Raw genomic sequence first — 23568 nt, forward strand, 5'->3', positions numbered from 1 at the left:
ATGTAATGTCTCAGAACATTCTGCACATTTTACTGATAGATTAGAAATCTCTACATATTGGATTTAAACATTTGCAGCCTATAATGATATGTAACTTTTTAGCTGAGACATGCTAACTCAGTGGATCTGCGTTAAAGGATTATATTTGCAATTTGAAAAGCGCTGTCCCGCTGGGAACGGCGGTTGTGTGGAGGATACGAACACGCGGAATGTTAAACGCTCGGATGTCGTGAATTGCTGCAGACGTATGGACGTGCAGAGACGGAAAGAGCTGGAATGCTACAGTATGTCATAACGTAATGCTTAGTTTGAAACGTGAATGGACTGGTAATGATGCTGAGGTAAAACAGGTTACAGGATCCGCAGGCTCTTAGTTAGCACAGATTCACACATACGCACAATCTCTCTCTCTCCCTCTCTCTAATATATATAATCTCAGTAACTGCAGCGTTCAGACCGGCAATCATGTGACGCCGCTCTGTCGCCGATATTGCAATCAGGCTTGTTACGCGTGTCAGTAAAGTGTGACAGACGTTATGAACAATGTGACCCCCTACGTCTGATAAAAATGTGACTGATACATTTCCTAAATGTCATTCAACAGTAACTCCGAGGGAACTGAGTGGAACTGTGCAATGCGTAGAGCATATACTTTCATTTGTGTGCAAACACATAGCAACGCCTTCAAAAGGTTTAGAGCAGAGGACAGCTCGGGTCACTCCTTATCACGCACATTTCAAAAGGAGTTCTATCGGGAGAACTTTCTGTTCCTTATCCATGAGTACTTTTTTAGGGTAGTACGGATATGCGTTCTGCGCTTCGCTTACATCAGTCTCGTATAGGGTTTGCACGATATGCGTACACTGTCTCTTTGCCCGAGTGACAGCTAGCTCAACCGCTCTGCGCAGGCGCTGCAGTGAAATAATCCCTGCGAAAACGAACCGTGTTGTTGTCATCCAAGTACACGGGCGAATGTTAGGTTGATCTCCTCCAATCGTGCGGCACGGTGAAACGGAAAACGAGAAATGCACTGCACCGACCGGTCCATCTAACGACGAACGCATAACATGGAGAGCTTGCGTTTGTCGCGCTAAAGGAAACCGGTGGGAGTTTTCTCCCAGTCAGACACGTACAGTGGATTTCTTTTTCGCGCTCCATTTTGGCTAGTTTGTCCGAGGATGGAGCACATCAGAACACCGAAGGTAAGACAGCCCCCCCTCCTGTGTCTGACGTTCTTTCTCTCCATCAAACGCGTTCGTGTCATTTTCACATGACAACCCCCAATTTTCGTCCTTTAACAAAATCCAGTGCCATTTTACGTAAACATTTTATAGAATTAGGAGCAATGATTTCGACACGAAAATAGGTTCTAAATATTGCCAGCTTGTCAAAGCAATCGTGCGACAGCGTGGCTCTCTCCGTCTGGTTTTATCCCGTCATTGCTAGAGCCTTTTTAGGGACGTACGTTTATCTTATTGTAATTGTGGATTTAGACTACATTACGGTACAAGGATGTGGGTTTGGATTTTAACCGGTAAATTAGGCACTTCCTTTTGAAACACTGAAGCACTGATGTTTGGGGCTAGGCCCTGTGATTCAGATAACAAAATGATGAAATTAGAGGATACAGAGAGACTGAGAAAATGCAAACGTCATACCATTGTGAAACGCTACACCGTTTTGAGTAATTACCGTATTAACATGAATGAATGAATAGAGCGAAGAGCACGAAACACAGAGATTTCTGGGTCTGGTTACTAAATAAAAAATGTAATACTTATCACTCCGCCGTTGTAACAAATTGTGAATAGATATTAGAAAACCACATGTCCAGTACCAAGCTAAGTTTGGCTAATGGTGACGTTTTATTCGAATATTTAAAGCGCATTTTATTTATTTATATATTTTTTTCAGGTTGAAAACGTGCGTTTAATTGACAGGGCCTCTCCAAGAAAGTGCAGCGTGGGTACCCTGTATCTGTCGTCCACACACACCATCTTCGTGGAGAATTCGGATGCCCGCAGAGAGACCTGGGTAAGGGTTGAATGCTAAACATGAGCCCACTCTCGAGCAGACTGGTTTAGTGAGAAGATAGGAGCTCCACTGGTCATGTCGACTTGTCACTGTGTCCTTTTCTGGCAGCTTCACTCCCCGTGTGAAATAAGCTTGATTTTTATGAGAAATGGCTTTTCAGACCAAAGGGAGTGCTTGCTGTAGAGATAAAAAGAAAAAAAACATCTTCAGAGGAGGAGGTGAATTGAACAGCAGGAGAACTGTTCTGTGTGTTCTCAGGTGCTGCACAGTTTGGTGAGTACTGTCGAGAAACTCCCCACCAATCCCTCTGGAAGTCCCCTCGTCATCCGCTGTAAGAACTTCCAGGTCATCCATCTCCTCATTCCTCAGGAGAGGGAATGTCTGGACGTCCAGGCCTCTGTGCTTCGTCTGTCACGGCCAGGTCAGACAAACCCACACACCAGACAGCCAAACAGAAAACCACACCTATTTCATATCACCGCCTCTGGTAGCTTCTGCTTTTTAACTGAATACTTAAAATCCAGGTGTTTTGTGTGTGTGTGTGTGTGTGTGTGTGTTTGTGTGTGTGTGTGCAGAACGCTATGTAGAGCTGTACTGTTTCTCGTTCAACCCCAACCTGAACAAAGAGGAGAGAGAGAAAGGCTGGAGTCTCATCGACCCTCGAGCCGAGTTCAGCCGCATGGGGATCCCCAGTAACCTCTGGCATATCACACCAGCCAACAGCGAGTACAGGGTCCGTGCCAACGTCACGCATGCCAGTCTTTCTCACCTTCAGTCCTCAGGACAACACCACTGCATGTTGTCTGTCACGTCAGGGTCTAAAGAGTCGTCCAATCACGGGCCTTTTGATTACTTTAACCAGCAGTGTAAGTCTAAGGCTAGAATAGAACCCCGCCCTGTCTTTGTTCCTCAGAACCTGGAGTGAGGGAGTAACGCTTAATTGGATCTTCTCATCTTTGTAATCAGTGACTGATACATTTTGACTTTCACTAATGGTGAGGCCGTGAACAAAATACATACAATGATTTTAGAAGCTGAAGCTGGAACGAGTTTCAGATCTGACATCAAGTAAATGATCAGATATTCATAGGAGTTGTGGAATCAGGAGGTGAGAATTCCCAGTGTCCCTGAATGGGCTGCGGATGAGAGACACAGTGTAAGTGAAGGCCAGCTGACCGTGTCTTCATTGGTCCTCTCACAGGTCTGTGACACTTACCCTTCCGATCTGTACGTGCCAAAGTCAGCCACGCCAGCCGTGATCGTCGGGAGCGCGAAATTCCGAAGCCGCGGCCGCTTTCCTGTGCTGTGCTACTACCATCGGGACACCAGTGTGAGTACTGCAGTGCCTGGGAAGCTAAGTCTGCAAACCTGAACTGTTTTATCTGGTCGTCTGCGCAGTAGTCTGCAAACCTGAACTGTTTTATCTGGTCGTCTGCGCAGTAGTCTGCAAACCTGAACTGTTTTATCTGGTCGTCTGCACAGTAGTCTGCAAACCTGAACTGTTTTATCTGGTCATCTGCGCAGTAGTCTGCAAACCTGAACTGTTTTACCTGGTCGTCTGCGCAGTAGTCTGCAAACCTGAACTGTTTTACCTGGTCGTCTGCGCAGTAGTCTGCAAACCTGAACTGTTTTACCTGGTCGTCTGCGCAGTAGTCTGCAAACCTGAACTGTTTTACCTGGTCGTCTGCGCAGTAGTCTGCAAACCTGAACTGTTTTATCTGGTCATCTGCGCAGTTGTCTGCAAAACTAAATTGTTTTACCTTGTGGTCTGCACAAGACTTGATTTGATGGGCAGACCTTGCTTTGACTGAGTGTTGCTGGTCTTTGAAACCAAACCAGTGTGTTTGTGGGTTTCTGTGAGGCTTGATTTGTGCCGTTGGAGAGGTTAGAGTGTGTTAGGCTGAAAACTAATGCCTGGCAGGATCACAGAACATGGTCTATGTTAGTCTGATGTATTACAGAACATGGTCTATGCTGGTCTGATGTATTACAGTACATGGTCTATGCTGGTCTGATGTATCTGAGGTCTTTGCTGTTTTTGATCTGAATGCTGTGCTCCAAACTCGGCTTTCAAACAGAGAAACAAATGTTTGACTGAACAAATTCTCCAACTCTTCAAACTGGAGAGGAGAGAACTGGAAACAGCTGAGACAGGGCAGTGCGTGCTGTTTTTAGTACGCTGCTCTATTGTGGGAGAAAAAATTTGACGGAACTTTCTGGTCTTAATTGGCCATGTTCGTAAGATTTGAACATTACCAGACGAAGAGGCGGGACTTATGGACGTAGAAACATGGGCTGCATTTTCATTGTCATAACTCCTTTGTCAAATAAATGAAATGTTGTGCTGTGACATGTCTTTGTTAACCTGTTTCTCCTCTGACTGTGATGCCTGTGTTAACGTGTTTCTGTGTGTGTGTGTGTGTGTGTGTGTGTGTGTGCGCACGCGTGCGTGTCTCCCAGGCCTCTATCTGCCGTAGCAGTCAGCCCCTGTCTGGTTTCAGTGCTCGTTCTCTGGAGGATGAACAGATGCTCCAGGCCATCATGAAGTCCAACCCTGCCAGTGAATTCATCTACGTGGTGGACACCAGGCCAAAGGTGAGAGTTCATCTCTGCAATCTCTCCTGAGGTCAGAGGTCATGGCCTTTACGGACATTTGGTTTTTTGTGAAAACCGTGGCAGCGTAGTGCATGTCATGAGTGCTCTTCAATCATGTGAACAGGATTCAACAACATTCTGTTAGAAATTTGTTACGGGAACTGGTTCAAATTTGGTTCACAAAACTCAGATGAGATGAACTTTGAGAGTGATTAGCAGACAGTTCCAGACACTAGTTGTTTTGGAAATTCAGAGTAGGATATATTTTGAAATGTCTGTGTTTGAAGCCTTGTCACACACATTGTTGTGATCGTGTTGTGCTCACCAGCTGAATGCAATGGCCAATCGCGCGGCAGGAAAAGGCTACGAGAACGAAGATCATTATACAAACATTAAGCTGCAGTTCATCGGCATCGAGAACATCCACGTCATGAGGAACAGCCAGCAGAAGATCACAGAGGGTAAAGTCATTCCCTCACACACACACACACACACACACACAAACACACACACTCTCTCTCGCACACACACACTCACACACACACACACACACACTCTCTCTCGCACACACACACTCACACACACACACACACACACTCTCTCTCGCACACACACACACACACACACACACACTCTCTCTCACACACACACACACACACTCTCACACACACACACACTCTCATGTCTGTGTGTGTGTGTGCTTTAATACTTATTTACCCATGCCCGTAGTGTGTCTGTCTGTATACTCATGTGTGAAAGCTCTGTAAGATGTGTTTTGTGGGAACAGCTGTTGTTTAGACACGACTGAGGAGGCGGGAGTGTTGGTGTAAGCTCTGTGTGCGTGTGAGCGTGTGAGTGTGTGTGTGTGTGTGTGTGTGTGTGTGTGTGTGTATGTGTGTGTGTGTGTGTGTGAGAGAGAGAGAGAGATGCACAAGGTTTTGACCCGTGTATGTTTTGTTGTGTGTTCTGCAGTAGGGGAGTTGAGATCCCCCTCCATGACAGACTTCCTTTGGGGGCTGGAGAACTCTGGCTGGCTCAAACACATCAAAGCTGTGTTAGACGCAGGCGTCTTCATCGCTAGGGTAGGACAGCCCATCGGAATGGACAGTCAAAGCCAGTGTGTGAATGCACCATGAACAGATAATCAGAAATGTCAGTGTGTGTGTGTGTGTGTGTGTGTGTGTGTGTGTGTGTGTCTGTGTGTGTGTGTGTGTGTGTGTGTGTGTGTGTCTCTGTGTGTGTGTGTGTGTGTGTCTGTGTGTCTCTGTGTGTGTGTGTGTGTGTGTGTGTTTAGGCCGTGGCAGAAGAGGGGGTGAGTGTACTGGTCCACTGTTCTGACGGCTGGGACCGGACCGCCCAGGCCTGCTCTGTGGCCAGTGTTCTGCTCGACCCGTACTACAGAACCATCAGAGGATTAATGGTACCTCCTTCACGTCCAGAACACAGTAGTGAGATTAGACCAGAGTCCAGCGAGTCCAGTCAGAGTAAAGCACCCACTGTGGGTGGGAATGACGAACCAGGCTTTAATTAATCACCAGGAAGGATGTTTAATGGACAATCGTATCATTTCAGCTTGTAATTTTGAATAATATGATGGTACTGACATGGGCTTTGGTCACAGCTGTTGGCAGGGATACGGTAATGGGCATGTTTCTTCCAGAGAGATGTGTTAGGGTGCCAGCAGTTTAGACTTATGATGACCAGCTGTGAGGCTGTATGTGTTCTTTGTTTGTTTTTTTTGGCACAAGTAAGGTCGTAATGATGCTGATGGGAATTGTAGTACAGTAGGGAAATGTAATAATGCCTGTGAGAGTTGTGATACAGTAGGGAAATGTAATGAGATAAGATAAGACTTTATTAATCCCCAGGCAGGGAAATTTGGGTGTTCACAGCAGCAGGAAAAAAAGTATAGATAAAAGAAGTATAGATGAAAATACAATACAATAAATATAATATACTATGTAATAATGCTGATGGGAGTTGTAGTGCAGTAGAGAAATGAAATGATGCTGATGGGAGTTGTAGTACAGTAGAGACATATACTGATGCTGATGGGAGTTGTAGTACAGTAGAGAAATTAAATGATGCTGATGGGAGTTGTAGTACAGTAGAGAAATGAAATGATGCTGATGGGAGTTGTAGTACAGTAGAGACATATACTGATGCTGATGGGAGTTGTAGTACAGTAGAGAAATGAAATGATGCTGATGGGAGTTGTAGTACAGTAGAGAAATGTAATGATGCTGATGGGAGTTGTGGTACAGTAGAGACATACTGTTGCTGATGGGAGTTGTGGTACAGTAGAGACATATACTGATGCTGATGGGAGTTGTAGTACAGTAGAGAAATGAAATGATGCTTATGAGAGTTGTGGTACAGTAGAGAAATGAAATGATGCTGATGGGAGTTGTAGTACAGTAGAGACATATACTGATGCTGATGGGAGTTGTAGTACAGTAGAGACATATACTGATGCTGATGGGAGTTGTAGTACAGTAGAGAAATGAAATGATGCTGATGGGAGTTGTGGTACAGTAGAGACATACTGATGCTGATGGGAGTTGTGGTACAGTAGAGACATATACTGATGCTGATGGGAGTTGTAGTACAGTAGAGAAATGAAATGATGCTTATGAGAGTTGTGGTACAGTAGAGACATACTGTTGCTGATGGGAGTTGTGGTACAGTAGAGACATATACTGTTGCTGATGGGAGTTGTGGTACAGTAGAGACATATACTGTTGCTGATGGGAGTTGTGGTACAGTAGAGACATATACTGATGTTGATGGGAGTTGTGGTACAGTAGAGACATATACTGTTGCTGATGGGAGTTGTAGTACAGTAGAGAAATGAAATGATGCTTATGAGAGTTGTGGTACAGTAGAGACATACTGTTGCTGATGGGAGTTGTGGTACAGTAGAGACATATACTGATGCTGATGGGAGTTGTGGTACAGTAGAGACATATACTGTTGCTGATGGGAGTTGTGGTACAGTAGAGACATGAAATGATGCTGAGATGATGTGTCTCTCTTTCTCAGTCGTTCTTTATCTGTCCTTTTCTCTCTAGGTTCTGATTGAGAAAGACTGGGTGTCATTTGGTCACAAATTCTCCCACAGGTGAGACTTGACTTCCCCAGCACTGGTTTAAACTGGGATTTCTCTCCCTTTCTCACTGTCATAAGTCATGAGGCTATTGTCAGCAATTACCCGGAAGTTTTCTCAGTTATGAGCAGATTTTGTGTCGGGTCTGAGATGCCGTGTCACCGTGGATACAGGAAAAAATGTGATTAATTAGTCATGCAGAATTCAGAAACACTGACTCTTTTCTATTCAACCATTCAGTCCACATCAGACCACACAAAGACCTAGTGAACGCCATGTGGTCCCTCCCCCAAAACAGCTCCGCTCTTACATCAGGGACAGTGATCTGAGTAACTGTGTGTCCAGTGCAGGGTGACATGGCTAGTCTCCCCCCCACCCTCTTCTCACATGTCAAACGGTGTCTGAATAACAGTGTAAGTGACTTCAGTGTGTGCCAGAGATGAACGGCTGTTCACTTTGATGACGGGCTGTGACCTAGTGCAGCCTGCTTTTTGGGGTTGTATGAAAGCTCCGTGGATTTATTATCGGAGGGCATGAAAGACTGTCGGTGAACAGACACAGATGAAAGCTCTCGGCTGCTGTGGGATGAGTTTGGATTATTTAGATGCTTCTCTAATGTCTGGAAACTGTTTAAAAAAAACAAAACGATTCTTACTCGCCCTCAGGAAAACAACAGCCACGTTTATGAAACTCCCAAATAACACTGTTGCATCTGAAAGAGTGTGACCTTTGACCTCTAAACACCCCACACGGCCTCTGACCCATCTCCCCTCCCCAGGTACGGTCACCTGGAGGGGGACCCTAAGGAGGTGTCTCCGGTGATGGACCAGTTCCTGGAGTGTATATGGCAGCTGATGGAGCAGTTCCCCTGTGCCTTTGAGTTCAATGAACGGTTCCTGCTGCAGCTCCACACACACGTCTACTCCTGTCAGTACGGGAACTTCCTCTGTAACAGCGAGAAGGAGAGGAGAGACATGAGGTGAGACAGGGCTGAGTCTGTAACAGTGAGAAGGAGAGGAGAGACATGAGGTGAGACAGGACTGAGTCTGTAACAGCGAGAAGGAGAGGAGAGACATGAGGTGAGACAGGACTGAGTCTATAACAGCGAGAAGGAGAGGAGAGACGTGAGGTGAGACAGGACTGAGTCTATAACAGCGAGAAGGAGAGGAGAGACATGAGGTGAGACAGGACTGAGTCTGTAACAGCGAGAAGGAGAGGAGAGACATGAGGTGAGACAGGACTGAGTCTGTAACAGCGAGAAGGAGAGGAGAGACATGAGGTGAGACAGGACTGAGTCTGTAACAGCGAGAAGGAGAGGAGAGACATGAGGTGAGACAGGACTGAGTCTGTAACAGCGAGAAGGAGAGGAGAGACATGAGGTGAGACAGGACTGAGTCTATAACAGCGAGAAGGAGAGGAGAGACATGAGGTGAGACAGGACTGAGTGTATAACAGCGAGAAGGAGAGGAGAGACATGAGGTGAGACAGGACTGAGTCTGTAACAGCGAGAAGGAGAGGAGAGACATGAGGTGAGACAGGACTGAGTCTATAACAGCGAGAAGGAGAGGAGAGACATGAGGTGAGACAGGACTGAGTCTGTAACAGCGAGAAGGAGAGGAGAGACATGAGGTGAGACAGGACTGAGTCTATAACAGCGAGAAGGAGAGGAGAGACATGAGGTGAGACAGGACTGAGTCTGTAACAGCGAGAAGGAGAGGAGAGACATGAGGTGAGACAGGACTGAGTCTGTAACAGCGAGAAGGAGAGGAGAGACATGAGGTGAGACAGGACTGAGTCTATAACAGCGAGAAGGAGAGGAGAGACATGAGGTGAGACAGGACTGAGTCTATAACAGCGAGAAGGAGAGGAGAGACATGAGGTGAGACAGGACTGAGTCTGTAACAGCGAGAAGGAGAGGAGAGACATGAGGTGAGACAGGACTGAGTCTGTAACGGGGAATCGCTCTGAGATGCCCGTGAAAGAGGGTGGTATGTCTGTTTGATACTGATTATTTAACATGCCTCTCTCCAGACGTACGCTAACACAATCATAACATTATGTTCATGCCGCCTGATAAGGTATGGGAAAATTTCCTCTTCTCTCAGGTGTGTGTGTGTGTGTGTTTTTGCAATGAGATTCCGCGTACTGACTGAGGTTGAGGGCCAGACATCTGCGTGTTAAGAACATAGTAAAGTCTCTATCTTTAGATAGAAGAGTTTCTATCTAATGTGCGTTTCCTTTTCTCATTTAACCATTGGATCTTCACTTCCCTCATCTGCAGATCTAACAGCAGACCTAAACAATCAATCTTTTTAACAGCAGACCTAAACAATCAATCTTTTTAACAGCAGACCTAAACAAGGAATCTTTTTAACAGCAGACCTAAACAAGGAATCTTTTTAAGTGGAGGAAGTCTTGGGGTTTTTTGCGTTTAAAAATTTGATTTGTGTAATTTGTGTGTCGTCTATGAGTGGAGAGCTGATCATTTCTGATCCTTATCTCTAATTCACTTCATTTCTAATCCGTTAAGAGCCCTGTAACGGCCCAAGCTTTGTGAAGTGGTAGCAGTTGAAAATCCGTCACATTTTAGCGTATTGTCTAGATGTCCTTGTGGGGCCTGTTTCCGTTTTCTCCCCGGGTTCGGGCTGAAGCTCATGGTTTGTGTGTTTCTGTGTGTGTGTTTTCAGACTGCGTGAACGGACACAGTGTCTCTGGCCCCACCTGTGGGAGAACAGGGCTGAGTACACCAACCCCCTGTACAGGGCAGATCACAGTCAGACACAGGGCGTACTGAGGCCCCAGACCAGCCCCTACTGCTTCAAGTATGTCCCTCACACCACCCCACACACACACCATCCACACACACACCATCCACACACACACCCCCACACACACACCACCCCACACAGACACACACAGATCACAGATAAAGACACAACTTTAGTCTTTAATCTCATCCAAAATGTGATCTGAGCCACTGAGTGAAGCTACGACTTTATAGACAGACAGGTTCATGTGTGTATTGGCTGAAGATGTGACATATCTGGAGTGTCCACTTTAACATAAATGCGTTTTTTAAATCAGCATGTCTAGAGCCTGGTTAAAGATCACTTTAAAACAGTGTGGCACGTTTTGAAACAGCCTCTGCTGAAACAAGCCCCTGCTGGTTGCCAGCCTGGGACCACTGACTTGACACCTGTCTTCTGTCTGGGTCCAGGTTCTGGAAGGGGATGTACAACCGCACAGAGAGGGGCGTTCCACCGCACCAGTCCCCCGCCGACTGCCTGGCCGCTGTGAGGGAGGAGACGCAGCAGCTGGAGGAGGAGCTGAGCTCCCACCAGGAGGTACCGCGGGAGACGGCCCCTGGCTCGCCCACTGGACAAGGCATTCACATGCACACACACACACACACCCCCCCCTCCCCACGCCCTGCCTGGGCCGGCCTCGGGCGTTGGCTCAGAGCTCCTGCAGCCAATGCTGGCCTCTGAATATTTGTTAGTCGAACTACTCGAGAAGAAGAGTAGATGGGTCAGTATATGGCTGAACCCCGAAAAAACTGATACAAAAGGTTTTCTGATGGATTCTGGCACTAGTTGATATGCTAAAAAACATACTAAGAATCTAGTTGATACTGACCTTGGGAAAAGGGTCATTTTCAAGATGGCGTCCAAGATGGCTGCCAGGAGCTTAAAATGGCTATATCTCAATTACTATTCAGCTTAGAAAGGTGATTTTCAGGTCACATAATAAGTTTTAGGGTTGTTGTTATAAGTTAAATTACCATCAGTTAATCGTTTAAGTATTTATTGACAAATCCAATCTGCTAAACTGATAAAATAATCCAGTAAGCCAGATATACCAGTCCATGGTCCGATTTTAAACATACAGTTAATCATTATTCATCATTATCCTGTGACTCCTCTGGAAGAACTCTGTGGTGCAGATCGTCACATTTTTCATGTTGGCATGTTCCACAGGCGGTACTACAATGGTAGTACACAGGTAGTTCTGCAGGTACACAGGTAGTTCCACAGGTAGTAATACATTGCTTTATAACATACTAAAAATCTAGTACATACATAGAGGTATCAAAATCAACTGAAAAACCTTTTGTATCAATTATTTTCGGGTTAGGTGATTATTTTTCATACGCTGGCCCGTCTAGAGTGTCTTTAGTGAACACATCCACCTGAGTGTCACTCGCCATAAACCGTACCCTCGGTCAAATGGCCACTCGCCATAAACCGTACCCTCGGTCAAATGGCCACTCGCCATAAACCGTACCCTCGGTCAAATGGCCACTCGCCATAAACCGTACCCTCGGTCAAATGGCCACTCAAATGGCCAGAACTTGCTGTCTCTGTAAAAAGGCGTTTTCAGCCTGAGCCATAACATTAGTGACTGTCTGTACATTACTAATCAGTGGTGTGTTTTCGTATGAAGGCCTTAGTGTTACATTGGGTTGTCTTTGTCTCACAGAGACTGGCTATACTGACGGGTACCATGCCAACGGCGCGGTGCACGGGGGCGAGCAGAGCGACTGAGCGTGCTCACAGACAGACTCCTCCCACCCGGGGGGATGAGGTCGACGCCCTCCCTCAGGACTTTCTCACCTGTACCAGCTCCACCTCCGAGGTCAAACGTCACAATCCTTCCTTCACCCTTCCCCTGGTGCCGCCCAAGGGCAGTGACCCGGACGACCTGTCGGCCTGCAGCGACCTGGAGTCGGGCGTGGCAGACCTCAGCAGCCGCTCGTCCAGCGCCGGGGACGACTGTAAGGACCCGGACTCTGACGAGGCTGCCTCCACCACTGCCTGAGCAGAATGCGTAACTCATAAGGGATGCGATGTCATTTGTCTTGGGCGGGGCTGGATAAACCTTAGTATTAAATACCCTGTCTGACCACTGGAAACCACTGTTTTTAACTGTCCTTTTAAAATCTGTCTGAAATGGGAATTTGTGTATTGCAGATACTGTTAAAAAAAACAAACAAACAAAAACATCAGAGCACAACCACACGCATTGTCCACGTGGTTTGTTTTGTACTGGGTAAAAACGCCTCAGCTGAAGATCAAAACATGGATCATTTTATCTGTGAATATATTTATGAGTGAAGAAAACTCTTTTTATGTGCAATATTGTTTTAGAGGAATAGCAACAAACCTTCCCTGTCCTGTCGTAACCCGGAAGTGATCCGGGCGCCCTGTCATTTCAAGCACATCTTATCAAATGGTCCTGTTCTCTTCTTTCTCCAGTAGACACGAGGGCTTTTTACACATTGTCCCCGGGACCTCCTCTACTGTAGTCTTACTGCGTCCACACAGGGAACACTGTACTGGGGACAGACTGTAACTGCCCTGGTGTTGGGGGTGAAGTACTGTACTGGATGATAAATTCCCTGGTGTTGGGGGTGAATACTGTACTAGATGATAAATTCCCTGGTGTTGGGAGTGAATACTGTACTAGATGATAAATTCTCTGGTGTTGGGGGTGAAATACTGTACTGGATGATAAATTCTCTGGTGTTGGGGGTGAATACTGTACTGGATGATAAATTCTCTGGTGTTGGGGGTGAAATACTGTACTGGGTGATAAATTCTCTGGTGTTGGGGGTGAAGTACTGTACTGGGTGATAAATTCTCTGGTGTTGGGGGTGAAGTACTGTACTGGGTGATAAATTCTCTGGTGTTGGGGGTGAAATACTGGGCAGCTATATTACACGACACTGCATGTCCAGAGAGCCAGAGCTTAACCCCTCTCTCAAATGTATGAGGTTTTACTCAGTGTTTGTGTGTGTATATATACACACACTCACACACATATATATATATGTGTGTGTGTGTGTGTGTACAGTACCAGTCAAAAGTTTGGACACACTTTCTCATTCAAGTGAATGGGAGAGTGTGTCTAACCTTTTGACTGGCACTGTATATATATATTCACACAGTGGGTAAGGAATCATACGACCTAGCCAAACAGTGCCAGACTCTCAAAGGGAGATTGTTCAGACTATAACCAACAAGGGGACACAAGGCGTTTAAAAAAAAAAGTTACATTCCATGTCTGTAAATGCTGGTATCTTACTGCTTTTAAAGGACCACTGGCTTAACTCAACAAAGGGAGATAGAAAAGCTTCAAGTCGGTAAATAAACAGCCGATTTGGGGGTGATGTGCTGTCTTTTCCTGTAACCTCCACTAAAGTCAACCGCCAGCCAAGCCTTTCTTTGTCTCCCTGTACTCCTAGAGAAGAGAAAAGAGAAGAAAAATGCCTGTCCTAAAACCGTAGCCCTGTCCACATGCTCCTGATCTGTAGCTCCACTTCACTAAAGACTTTTACATGTAGTAGAACCTAGGAAGCTCCATCTTCCAAAAGAACCTACTGAACTGGTTCTGGGACCAGACCAGAATCGCGCCAGCCTTTTGGATCTGTGTTCCCCTCCTCTGTGTACTGTACATGTATTGTTTGCCACCTGTAACTGAGTGCTTATGTACCTGAGCAGAGATCACACATGGACACTGAACTCTGACGTTAATCTGTTATTTATTTATTTTTTTTTTTGTGACATAGATGGTTTCGTAGAAGCATCTGTCAGTTTGATAGGAAACCTGGTGATATCCTACACACCTAAGAACCAGAGAAATACTCCCCTGTCTCTTTGAGTATACACAGTACACACTGTCTCTAATGACCAGCTCAAATAAAATCCATGTCCACAATAACGTCTGGAAATGGCTTGGTTTTTGGCACCCCCATCCCCATACACACACACACACACACACACACACACACACTCACCCACCCCAAACCCCAACACACACACACACACTCACCTATACCCCCATACACACAAACACACACTCACCTACACCCCCATACACCCCCATACACACAAACACACACTCGCCTACACCCCCATACACACAAACACACACTCGCCTACACCCCCATACACACAAATGCATACTCATGACACGTGAGAACAGAAGAGGGCCCAGCTGACACACAGATTTATTCTAAATGTTTTATTAACCCTAACAAATTAAATAAGATATGATACACTGTGTGGGATTATAATAAAGCCTACTATCAACATTATTAAATACAGTATTAAGTCGAAGGTTTTGCTTTCTGTCAGCATTAACATTTGTCAAATTTGAATTCAAGTACATAGGAGATGTGTCTCCATCACGCATTACTGTAAGAAACTGTGGACTGATATGAGCTCTGAAGTCTGACTGTTCTGGGAACAGTTACTAAACACGACACCTTCGCTCCTTTTCCTCTATCAACAGTCGCTCTGTGCTTCTCTTCTGCTGGTGGATCAGCTCCAAACCTGATGAGACACACACACACACACACTTTTAAGAGTCATAGCAGACAGCTTGCACTATCAAACACACAGTGTCTGAGCACAGGAATTCAGCGCAGGCAAGACCTATAGTAAAGGTCAGTGTTCTGAGAGGGGGGGGGGGGTGTTTAGGGCTCACTGCTGAGGTTAAGGGTTTTTGGGGGTTTTTTTTAAATAAACATTACCATGATAAGTGACAGTGAAGTGGATCGTAGAAGTTTACTCCATGTTAGTCATTTAGTCACTGTGTATATGAGGGGTGGGGTGAGCGCACATGGTTGCAGTCATTAAGAGAAACACAGTCTTCAGTCTTTAGGCAGTGCCTGATAGCTGTAAAGACTGTGAAGATGAGGTATTGGTGTGATTTTGCTGTGGGGGAAAAAGCCCAACACTACAGAGCTCAGTGTTCCTGTCAGTCGTGCTCTGAGGGTTTTTAAGTAAGGGAGGCGATAATGACCTTTCTGTGAGAGGAATCGGCACGGTGACGTGTGATGTTAATGGGTGGTGGGGAACTGTCCGTGGGCGATGATGGCCTGCTGCAGCTTCTCCTCTTTGGCTCGTCTGCAGTGACACAGCTGCAGACAGAAGACAGGGTCAGAGGTCAGTCACAGGTCAGAGCGTGTATCGGCTCACGGCAGCTCTTTATGGTCACTCTCACCCCGATTCCTCCATCTGTCTCCAGTTCACATGTGTGCACTACCTCTACTGTTCACTATATGATTCACCACACTAAAACACGCTAAAAACACGCTAAAAGACACTGAAAGACACAAAAGCACATTAAAAGACACTAAAAGATCCTAAAACAAAAAAACACTCGTACAAGTCAGGCTAGCCATTCACTTGTTTTAGCCGTTGATCTTTATGGTTTAATTTGTGGTGGGATTACAGCTAAAGCACATTTTTCTGTACAACACATATTTCTTTTGCCTGTGGAGACTGTCAGTGTTTAACGTGAGGCTACCGTTCTCTTTTCCATGAAGCTGGCGAGGAAGTCGTCGATCTCCGTCTTGCCCTCCAGGAAGTTTTCGGCGGTCTCCTCGGACTCCTCCTCTGCCTGGTGGGCTGCCACTTTGAGCCTGGCCTGCAGGGCACTCAGGCTACAGCTCTACAGCAGAGAGATCAGATCATCACCACACGCTGACCCGGGATCAGCCGCGCGCAGAGACGGCAGTGCAGACTCAAGCTCAAACCCTGATCTCAGATCAGCTCATGTCTGACACAGTAATGAGCCGTTACTTGTTTGGGCAAAATGTAAAACACTGACAATAAAAAGGTTTTGGTGACAAAGGGCAGCGTGAATTCACTACTTTAATGTGGGTTTTACTGAAGCATGACAGAATGGCGGTGCAATGACCAAACCACAGGCAGTCACTGAAACAAGTGGACGCATTTAACATGCTCAGGGAAGGACTGTCACACAAGGTCATTCAGCAAACAAAGAGAAACTACCAGAAAAGAGGAACTGCCATGACTCAAGACTATTTGACCGAACTAGACAGAAACTTGAGAGAAATCTGCTAAGCAACTCTCCGAGTTTAATGTGAGTCAAGCTGAAAATAACAGTGAGATGAGTCCACTCATAAATGTACAGCACTATTAACACAAACTGACAGAGACAGGAAGAACAGCATACTGAACAGGATCATTCATTATGTTCAGAGGTGAGAGAGACAGACAGACAGACAGAGAGTGAGTGAGTGAGAGAGAGGGAGAGGGAGAGGGAGAGAGAGAGAGAGAGAGAGAGAGAAAGGGGGGGGGGGGGGGCGGTGAATTAAAGAAAAGAGAATAGTGGTACTTTATTGTTTTTGTGTCGTACACGGGGTAACTGAGTGACAACACAGAGGGAGGTCAGAGGTCAGCCTTACCTCACTGAGTTCATGCTGTCTCTGCATCTTTGACTCAAACGATGACTTCATCTGGGTCAACTGGTCATACTACACACGCACACACATACACACACAATAACAGAATAAAACTTCAGTGACACACAAACAGCCCAGGGAGTCAGGGCTTAAAGCCTTGGCGGTGTAAACTGTGGTTAGACCCAGGGAAACCGTCTGAAGATGCTCACGTTTTGTCATAATGACTAGTCATGCTACTGGTGTTTGACACGTAACCAGCGTTACCAAGCGGATGTGTTATCAGCTCTTTGTGCTCAGAGGAAAAAGAACTGCTTTTGTGAGCTGAATCCAGGTGGTGACCGTGACGTTACTGAACACTGATCATAAATCTAAACTCTAAAAGACAGAGAGAGAGAATGAGAGTGCATTTATATGTGTGAGTGCATGTGTGTGGGAGAGCATGTGCATGTACGTGTGTGTGTGTGTGTGTATATATATGTATATATATATACATATATGTGTGTATGTGTGTGTGTGTGTGTGTGTGTTGTGTGACAGTACTCACTTTCAGTAGCATTTCCTGTCTCTTCCCTTCCAGCTGGGGTTCCAACTGCAGGTTTTTCTCTAAGAACCAAAGTAAAGGACATTTATCTCACTCCTCCTGGTTCTAATGCATTTATCTTTTTCAGAGTACACATCCTTCCTGCCAAGACACATGAAACTGAGCTTTCTAACCGACTCAGACACTGTAAACACACAGCTGATCTAGTGTAAAATGTCAGCAGACTGACACACTCATTGATCAGTGCAGGCAGTGGGATGCAGATGGACTTTTTTTTCTTTACTGCTGATGGACCGTCACTGAGGGCCAGCGGGCCCAGAGAGCCTGGTATGGGAGACCGGACGCTCCTGAGGAAGAGACCGGTCCCCGTGCCACGCTGGTCTGCAGGTTGTGTCTACGTCCGTGGCCAACTCAGAGGAGGCCTGGTAACAGACGGCTTTAGAAAATTCAGACGTGGCCGCAGCAAAACCACATGACGAGCTCTTCAAAACTCCTCTGATCCCGATGGCCCAGCCGGTCCCCTGGCCTCTCAACTACAGTCAGCCTCCATACCCCTCATCTGGCTCACTATCACACGGTTACCCTGACCCACTTTACCATTAGAATGCTGTTTTCTGAAGGGAAGAGAGCAACGTGTTGTGACATGATCAGTGTAAGGCTGCCCAGGTCTGACTGCACCTGTCGTTCAGAATGATTCAGAGTGAACATGAAGAGAAATGCACTTGTCTGTGTGGGATCCGCCGTATTACTCTGACTGAGATGGGTTCAGTCAATGAGACAAACAAACAAACACTACCTGCAGCCAGGGTGTTTTCACAAGAGACACGACTAACAAATGTCCACTGTCTGTTATGTTACTTTACAACTACCAAACGAGCGCCCAAACGTGAATGTGCCGCAAAGGACACGCTGCCAAACAGGTGCTGTCAGTGACGAGCGGGTGAAGAAGACAGGATCACTTTTTTAAGCATGAGACTGACAAAGACACATACTGCATGATTCTCTAGCCTGAACCCAGCCTGCTTGTGCTGGTACAGTAGACATGCTTCTGTAGCTGAACCCAGCCTGGGTGTGTTGGTACAGTAGACATGCTTCTGTAGCTGAACCCAGCCTGCTTGTGCTGGTACAGTAGACATGCTTCTGTAGCTGAACCCAGCCTGGGTGTGTTGGTACAGTAGACATGCTTCTCTAGCCTGAACCCAGCCTGGGTGTGTTGGTACTGTAGACATGATTTTCTAGTCTGAACCCAGCCTGGGTGTGTTGGTCTTGTGAACAGGGCTGTGAACAGGCAAATGAGGGGGACGAACAAGGATGTTCTCACAGAGATAAAAATCTAAATGAACATCGCCCACTCCGTCACTAAAGAGGAACTGGCCTTCCAAGGAACGCTGGCTTCGTTTTTTATTTTCATAACTCTGTACGGGTCTACGGTGTGATGGGTTCTTTTGGCAAATTTACTTTGATTAGTATTAACACAGTTTACAAGATTTTATTTTTCTTCTTGAAACTCACTCATAACTTCCCACTTGATTCTCAGACGTGTATGTCTCTACTTTTGTTACAACTGCAATTGAACAGTTGCAACAGCCTGCAATGAAAAAATGTAAAAGACCATTCAATTCTGAAGAGTAATGTGCTACCAGTGCGACCAGTTAAAAAAAAGTCATCCCTGCAGTGCACTCTGTGGAAATGTGCTCATCTTGTTTGGAGCTACCAGTCTCTTAAACAAACAGTGTCTAGAGTACAGTCAGCTTCTGCTGCATCTCAGTCTACTAATCACGCAATGTTTCTCTATCTGCACGTTAATCCCCAGCTCAAACACCTGTCAAAGCAGATGCTCACTGAAGACTTTCCTAAGGACGGGCCAACATTAGACCTGTCAGAGAGAGAGAGAGAGAGAGAGAGAGAGAGGGCCCTGCTGACCCAGTCACACATCAGCACTGAGCCTGGCCAGGCCTGGGCCCAGAGGGAAACGGACTGGAGTCTTTTCTGGGACCTTGGGACAGCCTGTGGCATGTGACCGGATGTGCTGCTGTGTTGCACAGACAGAGCGGCTTTGGGCAGGATACTCACTGGCCATGGCCACGATGCTGTTGACCAGTTCTTCTTTATCACTGGTCACCTGTTTCAGCTGAGGCAGACAGACAAAGAAATCCAGCAGGATGCTATCCTGTTCATTCATGTCCTTTAACTGGGGCACACTAGGAGAACAAATAGAGACACACACACACACACACACACACACACACGAGAGAGAGTACAATGAGTCATTCTGAAACTCATTCAGAGAAGGAAGAGAGAGAGAGAGAGAGAGAGAGAGAGAGAGACAGAGAGAAAGAGAAAGAGAGAGAGAGAGAGAGAGAGAACCCGAAGACATCAGTGCCCTTGCTCCTGTGAAATGTGTACAAAACTTCCATAAAATCTATATCAAAATGTAAGACAGGCAAGTAACTTCAAGGAATGCTGTTTTTCACACAAAGCATTTAAACGGCATTCTTGGATTTCGCTGCACTGCATTCTTAGATATTCAGTATGTCAAGAAAGCATATCACTCTCTTCTTTCAAAATGTAAAGCACAACACTACAGCACTGAGACACACAATTACCTCAGATCAGAAAGTTCTGGAAATGTCTCTGGAATTTCAGGCATTTTGTACATGTGTCCATTCAGTCCAGTCTGAAATATTGAAAATGTTGCAATATTGAGTTTCACAACCTCATAATGTCAGACAGAAAAAAAAATGCACAACACGTATTACATCATACACCCCCCTCCCCTCCCCAAAAACCTTTTATCATGTGAGTTTTAAATGGGAACACTGTTACAGCTGAGTCATACACAGTATTGTATCTGAATCAGTTAAACAGTTCTCCACTCTTGAGGAAACATGCACAGGAAATGCATTACCCTGGTAAAACACACATAACTCAGTGCTTCCCCAGGAAACAGTTAAGATTTGAAAGGTTACCGTTAAAGGGAAGTCTACAAAAAATGATACCTCTCCATTAAAAAAAAATCTCCGATCACAATCCATAGTAATGTCCAAGCCTTTATCAATAATTAAAAATGACAGCACAATGTCTGTCACCCGCAGTAATGATCCACAGTCATGGAACTCCATCACTGAGTGTCTGACATGGCCTGGCCATACATTTGTAGAGGACAGTGAGTGGTGTATCTGTGCGTGTTTGGTGTATCTGAGAACCAGTGGTGTGTGTGTTTGTGTAAGATGTGTATTTGAGAATCAGCAGTGCGTGCGTTTGGTGTTTAAGGTGAGCAGCTGAGAGTTGGTGGAGTGTGTGTGTTTGTTGTAAGGTGTGTATGTAAGGTGTGTATTTGAGAATCAGCGGTGCGCGTGTTTGGTGTTTAAGGTGAGCAGCTGAGAGTTGGTGGAGTGTGTGTGTTTGTTGTAAGGTGTGTATTTGAGAATCAGCGGTGCGCGTGTTTGGTGTTTAAGGTGAGCAGCTGAGAGTTGGTGGAGTGTGTGTGTTTGTTGTAAGGTGTGTATGTAAGGTGTGTATTTGAGAATCAGCGGTGCGCGTGTTTGGTGTTTAAGGTGAGCAGCTGAGAGTTGGTGGAGTGTGTGTGTTTGGTGTAAGGTGTGTGTTTGAGAGTCAGCTGTGTGTGTGTGCGTTTAGTGTTTAAGGTGTGTGTGTACCTGCGAGTCGGCGGTGGGCACAGGAAGGGGCAGGTCTGTGATGAGGCCGTAGGCAGGTGCAGCGGGGCGGGGAGGGGCTTGCTGGGACTCCGTACCTGGGTGTGGCACAGGGGCGGGGCCAATGGGCCTCTGTCCATCCTGTGGCGGGAACGAGGGAAGGAAGTGGAAGCTCTGTGTAGGGTAGGGGGCCATTCCCGAAGCCTTATACATGCTAGAGCATAGAGACAAGAGCAGGAGGAGAACAGAGCTGTGAATAAGATTTAGCTTAATTATCAACATTTCATGATGTGTCAGAGGAACATGAATACTCCTTATTCATACACATGAAACTGAGCAAACCTATACTCACAAAGGAAAGTTGGTGGGACCAGACATCAAGACAGGTGGGCTCTTCCAGAACTCATCCAGCAAGCTCTGAACAACTTTCCCTAAATCTGAGTGCATCCCAAACTAACCAAACCAGAGAGAGAGAAGGAGAGATCGAGAAAGAGAGAAGGGGAGGGAGAGAAAGAGAGAAGGAGGGAGAGAGAGAGAGAGAGAGAGAGAGAGAGAGAGAGAGAGAGAGAGAGAGAGAAAGAGCGTGCTCAGAATTTATAATACAACTTAGCTGTGGAATCTTATTTAAAATGTCACTTTACAGTGAACTGCAAGCCAAGCTTTGAAAAAAGCCAAAGGAAACTCAGAGAGACTTACATTGGTGATAAGAGGGCTGGTGACCATTGTTCCATTATTACTGTCCACTAAGTGATGCCCCACTGGTGGGTAAACACTGACCACTGGTTTCTCCTGGGGGAACTGGGGTGGAAGCAACCTGTGACAGGCCAAACAGTGAACAGAACGGCTGGTCAGTCTTCACATGGCACTCACCACACTGCATGTCTCATGAGTAAAAAGGCTTGCACAATGCTTGTGAGACTCACACATTGACGCTGATTGTTGAGTTGTTGACAGTGAAAGGTATTCTGTATTCCACATCTTTCTGAATCTCTGCAATACTGGGGAAACATGTTAGAGGTTTTTAGGTCACAGAATGCAACTACTCAGTCAGTAGCGAACTTTGTAGTCACACAACAAGTAGGTTAATTACTCGTTTGGCATGAGCACTCATACGAAATACCACGGGTTACACTGCTCTCAAGACCAAATCATTTAGGAAAACAACCAACTTGGCAAGTTAACTCACCGAGATTAGGAACAAGCCTGACTAAACTACGAACTATACTTTCTTAGCCGACTGTAAGTTTGGGAAGTTGTCCACAGCCAGAGAAAACTTATCCTTACTATAAGGACACGCCAAGTTAGAGTGACGACAGCGGTAGGATTCAGGCAGATAAAGAAGGCCTTGTCGGTTGTAAACACATAGCAAGCTAATACTTTAATCCTGACAAACCAAGACAGTCTTAGGCTAGGTAGCTAACTTACATAACGACCAGCTAGCCACAACGTTTCGCAATACAGTCTGCAAGTGGAGCGGACTGGCACTCTACTCGCTGTCAACACTTTGTCACAGGGACCATGTGAGCTGGCGATGGATGACCGTGTGACAATGATTATGGTTCACCGCACAAACACGTTTGAGACTTACTTCGAGTGAGCAGCTTTGAGCGACTCGATCTGTCGCTGTCTCTGCTGCTGTAAACTGTTGAGAGGTGGAAGCGGTCCGGAACCCTTGGACAAGGGAAAAATCCAGTTCATCCTCTTCTGGCTGGCCGCTGGCGGAGCTTACTTTGTCAATAATATCTGAGTCACTGAATAAATCAAAGATAGCGCAGTTCAGACGCACGTCGAGAAAAACAAAGTCCTGATTTACTTTGGTAACGTTAGCCGTGAGGCTAGCGACCTAGCTACGCTAGCTTACTAATTACCAAGCTGCTAAGGGTTGTTCGATGACATTTCAAGCGAAGACGTTTCACGAAGTCATAGGATAAGCGAAAGAAGTCCCGCGAACAAAACGAAAGCCGCAAATGTGCACTGTCATTCGCTTATATCCAATAGTTGGTACTTTACACTCGGAGGGAACAGTAAACACACTCGAGTTGACGGAAGACAACCCTGGCGTGTCGAGGGGTGCGTTTGTGTGTGCTCTACGTCACCGTGCACCGTTCGGGGAGGGACAGGAATTATTCCATATTATTGAAACGTAGTTCAAGACAGAAATTACTGCGTTATCAACCTTTGGCGATCGTATGAGTAATTCACAACGGGCAAATGACGCTATTTTCCCCTTGAGATGAGATTCCAATAATTAGAGCAACGGATTTAATTACCCTTTTCTAATTCTAGTCCAATAGTTCAAATGTGAAATTCGTTGTGTGCCGTATTCCTATCGAACAAAAGATAAAAGATAATGAAATATTTGCGTACTCTTGGGCTAAGCTACTAATTTTCTCAACTGACTGTGATATCAATACGAAGAAAG

At 45.9% G+C, this 23568-nt stretch overlaps 2 protein-coding genes across 2 annotated transcripts; one reads left to right on the forward strand and one right to left on the reverse strand.

The window, feature by feature from the left end:
* The first annotated feature begins 1178 nt into the window (after positions 1 to 1178).
* Positions 1179 to 12553, forward strand: mtmr7b (myotubularin related protein 7b). Its single transcript, XM_030787878.1, has 14 exons — positions 1179 to 1202; positions 1915 to 2034; positions 2293 to 2455; positions 2610 to 2767; positions 3236 to 3364; positions 4495 to 4629; positions 4958 to 5090; positions 5602 to 5711; positions 5924 to 6049; positions 7701 to 7750; positions 8514 to 8714; positions 10423 to 10557; positions 10953 to 11079; positions 12215 to 12553. The coding sequence occupies exons 1-14, from the start codon at positions 1179 to 1181 to the stop codon at positions 12551 to 12553; spliced, it is 1950 nt and encodes a 649-aa protein (XP_030643738.1).
* A 2190-nt stretch (positions 12554 to 14743) lies between these two features.
* On the reverse strand, positions 14744 to 23184 carry vps37a (VPS37A subunit of ESCRT-I). Its single transcript, XM_030788152.1, has 12 exons — positions 22735 to 23184; positions 22070 to 22144; positions 21843 to 21960; positions 21499 to 21599; positions 21150 to 21360; positions 20097 to 20167; positions 19564 to 19691; positions 17494 to 17552; positions 16953 to 17021; positions 16049 to 16192; positions 15542 to 15659; positions 14744 to 15069 (listed from the first exon to the last, which is right to left on the reverse strand). Exons 1-11 carry the CDS (start codon positions 22842 to 22844, stop codon positions 15579 to 15581), a joined length of 1167 nt encoding a protein of 388 aa, XP_030644012.1. The 5' UTR covers positions 22845 to 23184; the 3' UTR covers positions 14744 to 15069; positions 15542 to 15578.
* Positions 23185 to 23568: the final 384 nt, after the last annotated feature.

This window comes from Chanos chanos, chromosome 11, assembly GCF_902362185.1.
Source record: "Chanos chanos chromosome 11, fChaCha1.1, whole genome shotgun sequence".
Classification (NCBI taxonomy): domain Eukaryota; kingdom Metazoa; phylum Chordata; class Actinopteri; order Gonorynchiformes; family Chanidae; genus Chanos; species Chanos chanos.

Bases quoted from the DNA above. Each gene is read 5' to 3' on its own strand.
- mtmr7b (XM_030787878.1), top strand. From the start codon at position 1,179: ATGGAGCACATCAGAACACCGAAG. The intron at 6,050-7,700 runs GTACCTCCTTCA...TTTTCTCTCTAG, and splicing joins GAACCATCAGAGGATTAATG to GTTCTGATTGAGAAAGACTG. The intron at 11,080-12,214 runs GTACCGCGGGAG...TTTGTCTCACAG, and splicing joins AGCTGAGCTCCCACCAGGAG to AGACTGGCTATACTGACGGG.
- vps37a (XM_030788152.1), bottom strand. From the start codon at position 22,844: ATGAACTGGATTTTTCCCTTGTCCAAGGGTTCCGGACCGCTTCCACCT. The intron at 21,600-21,842 runs GTAAGTCTCTCT...TGGTTTGGTTAG, and splicing joins CCAGCCCTCTTATCACCAAT to TTTGGGATGCACTCAGATTT. The intron at 20,168-21,149 runs GTACACACACAC...TCAATATTTCAG, and splicing joins TGCCCACCGCCGACTCGCAG to ACTGGACTGAATGGACACAT.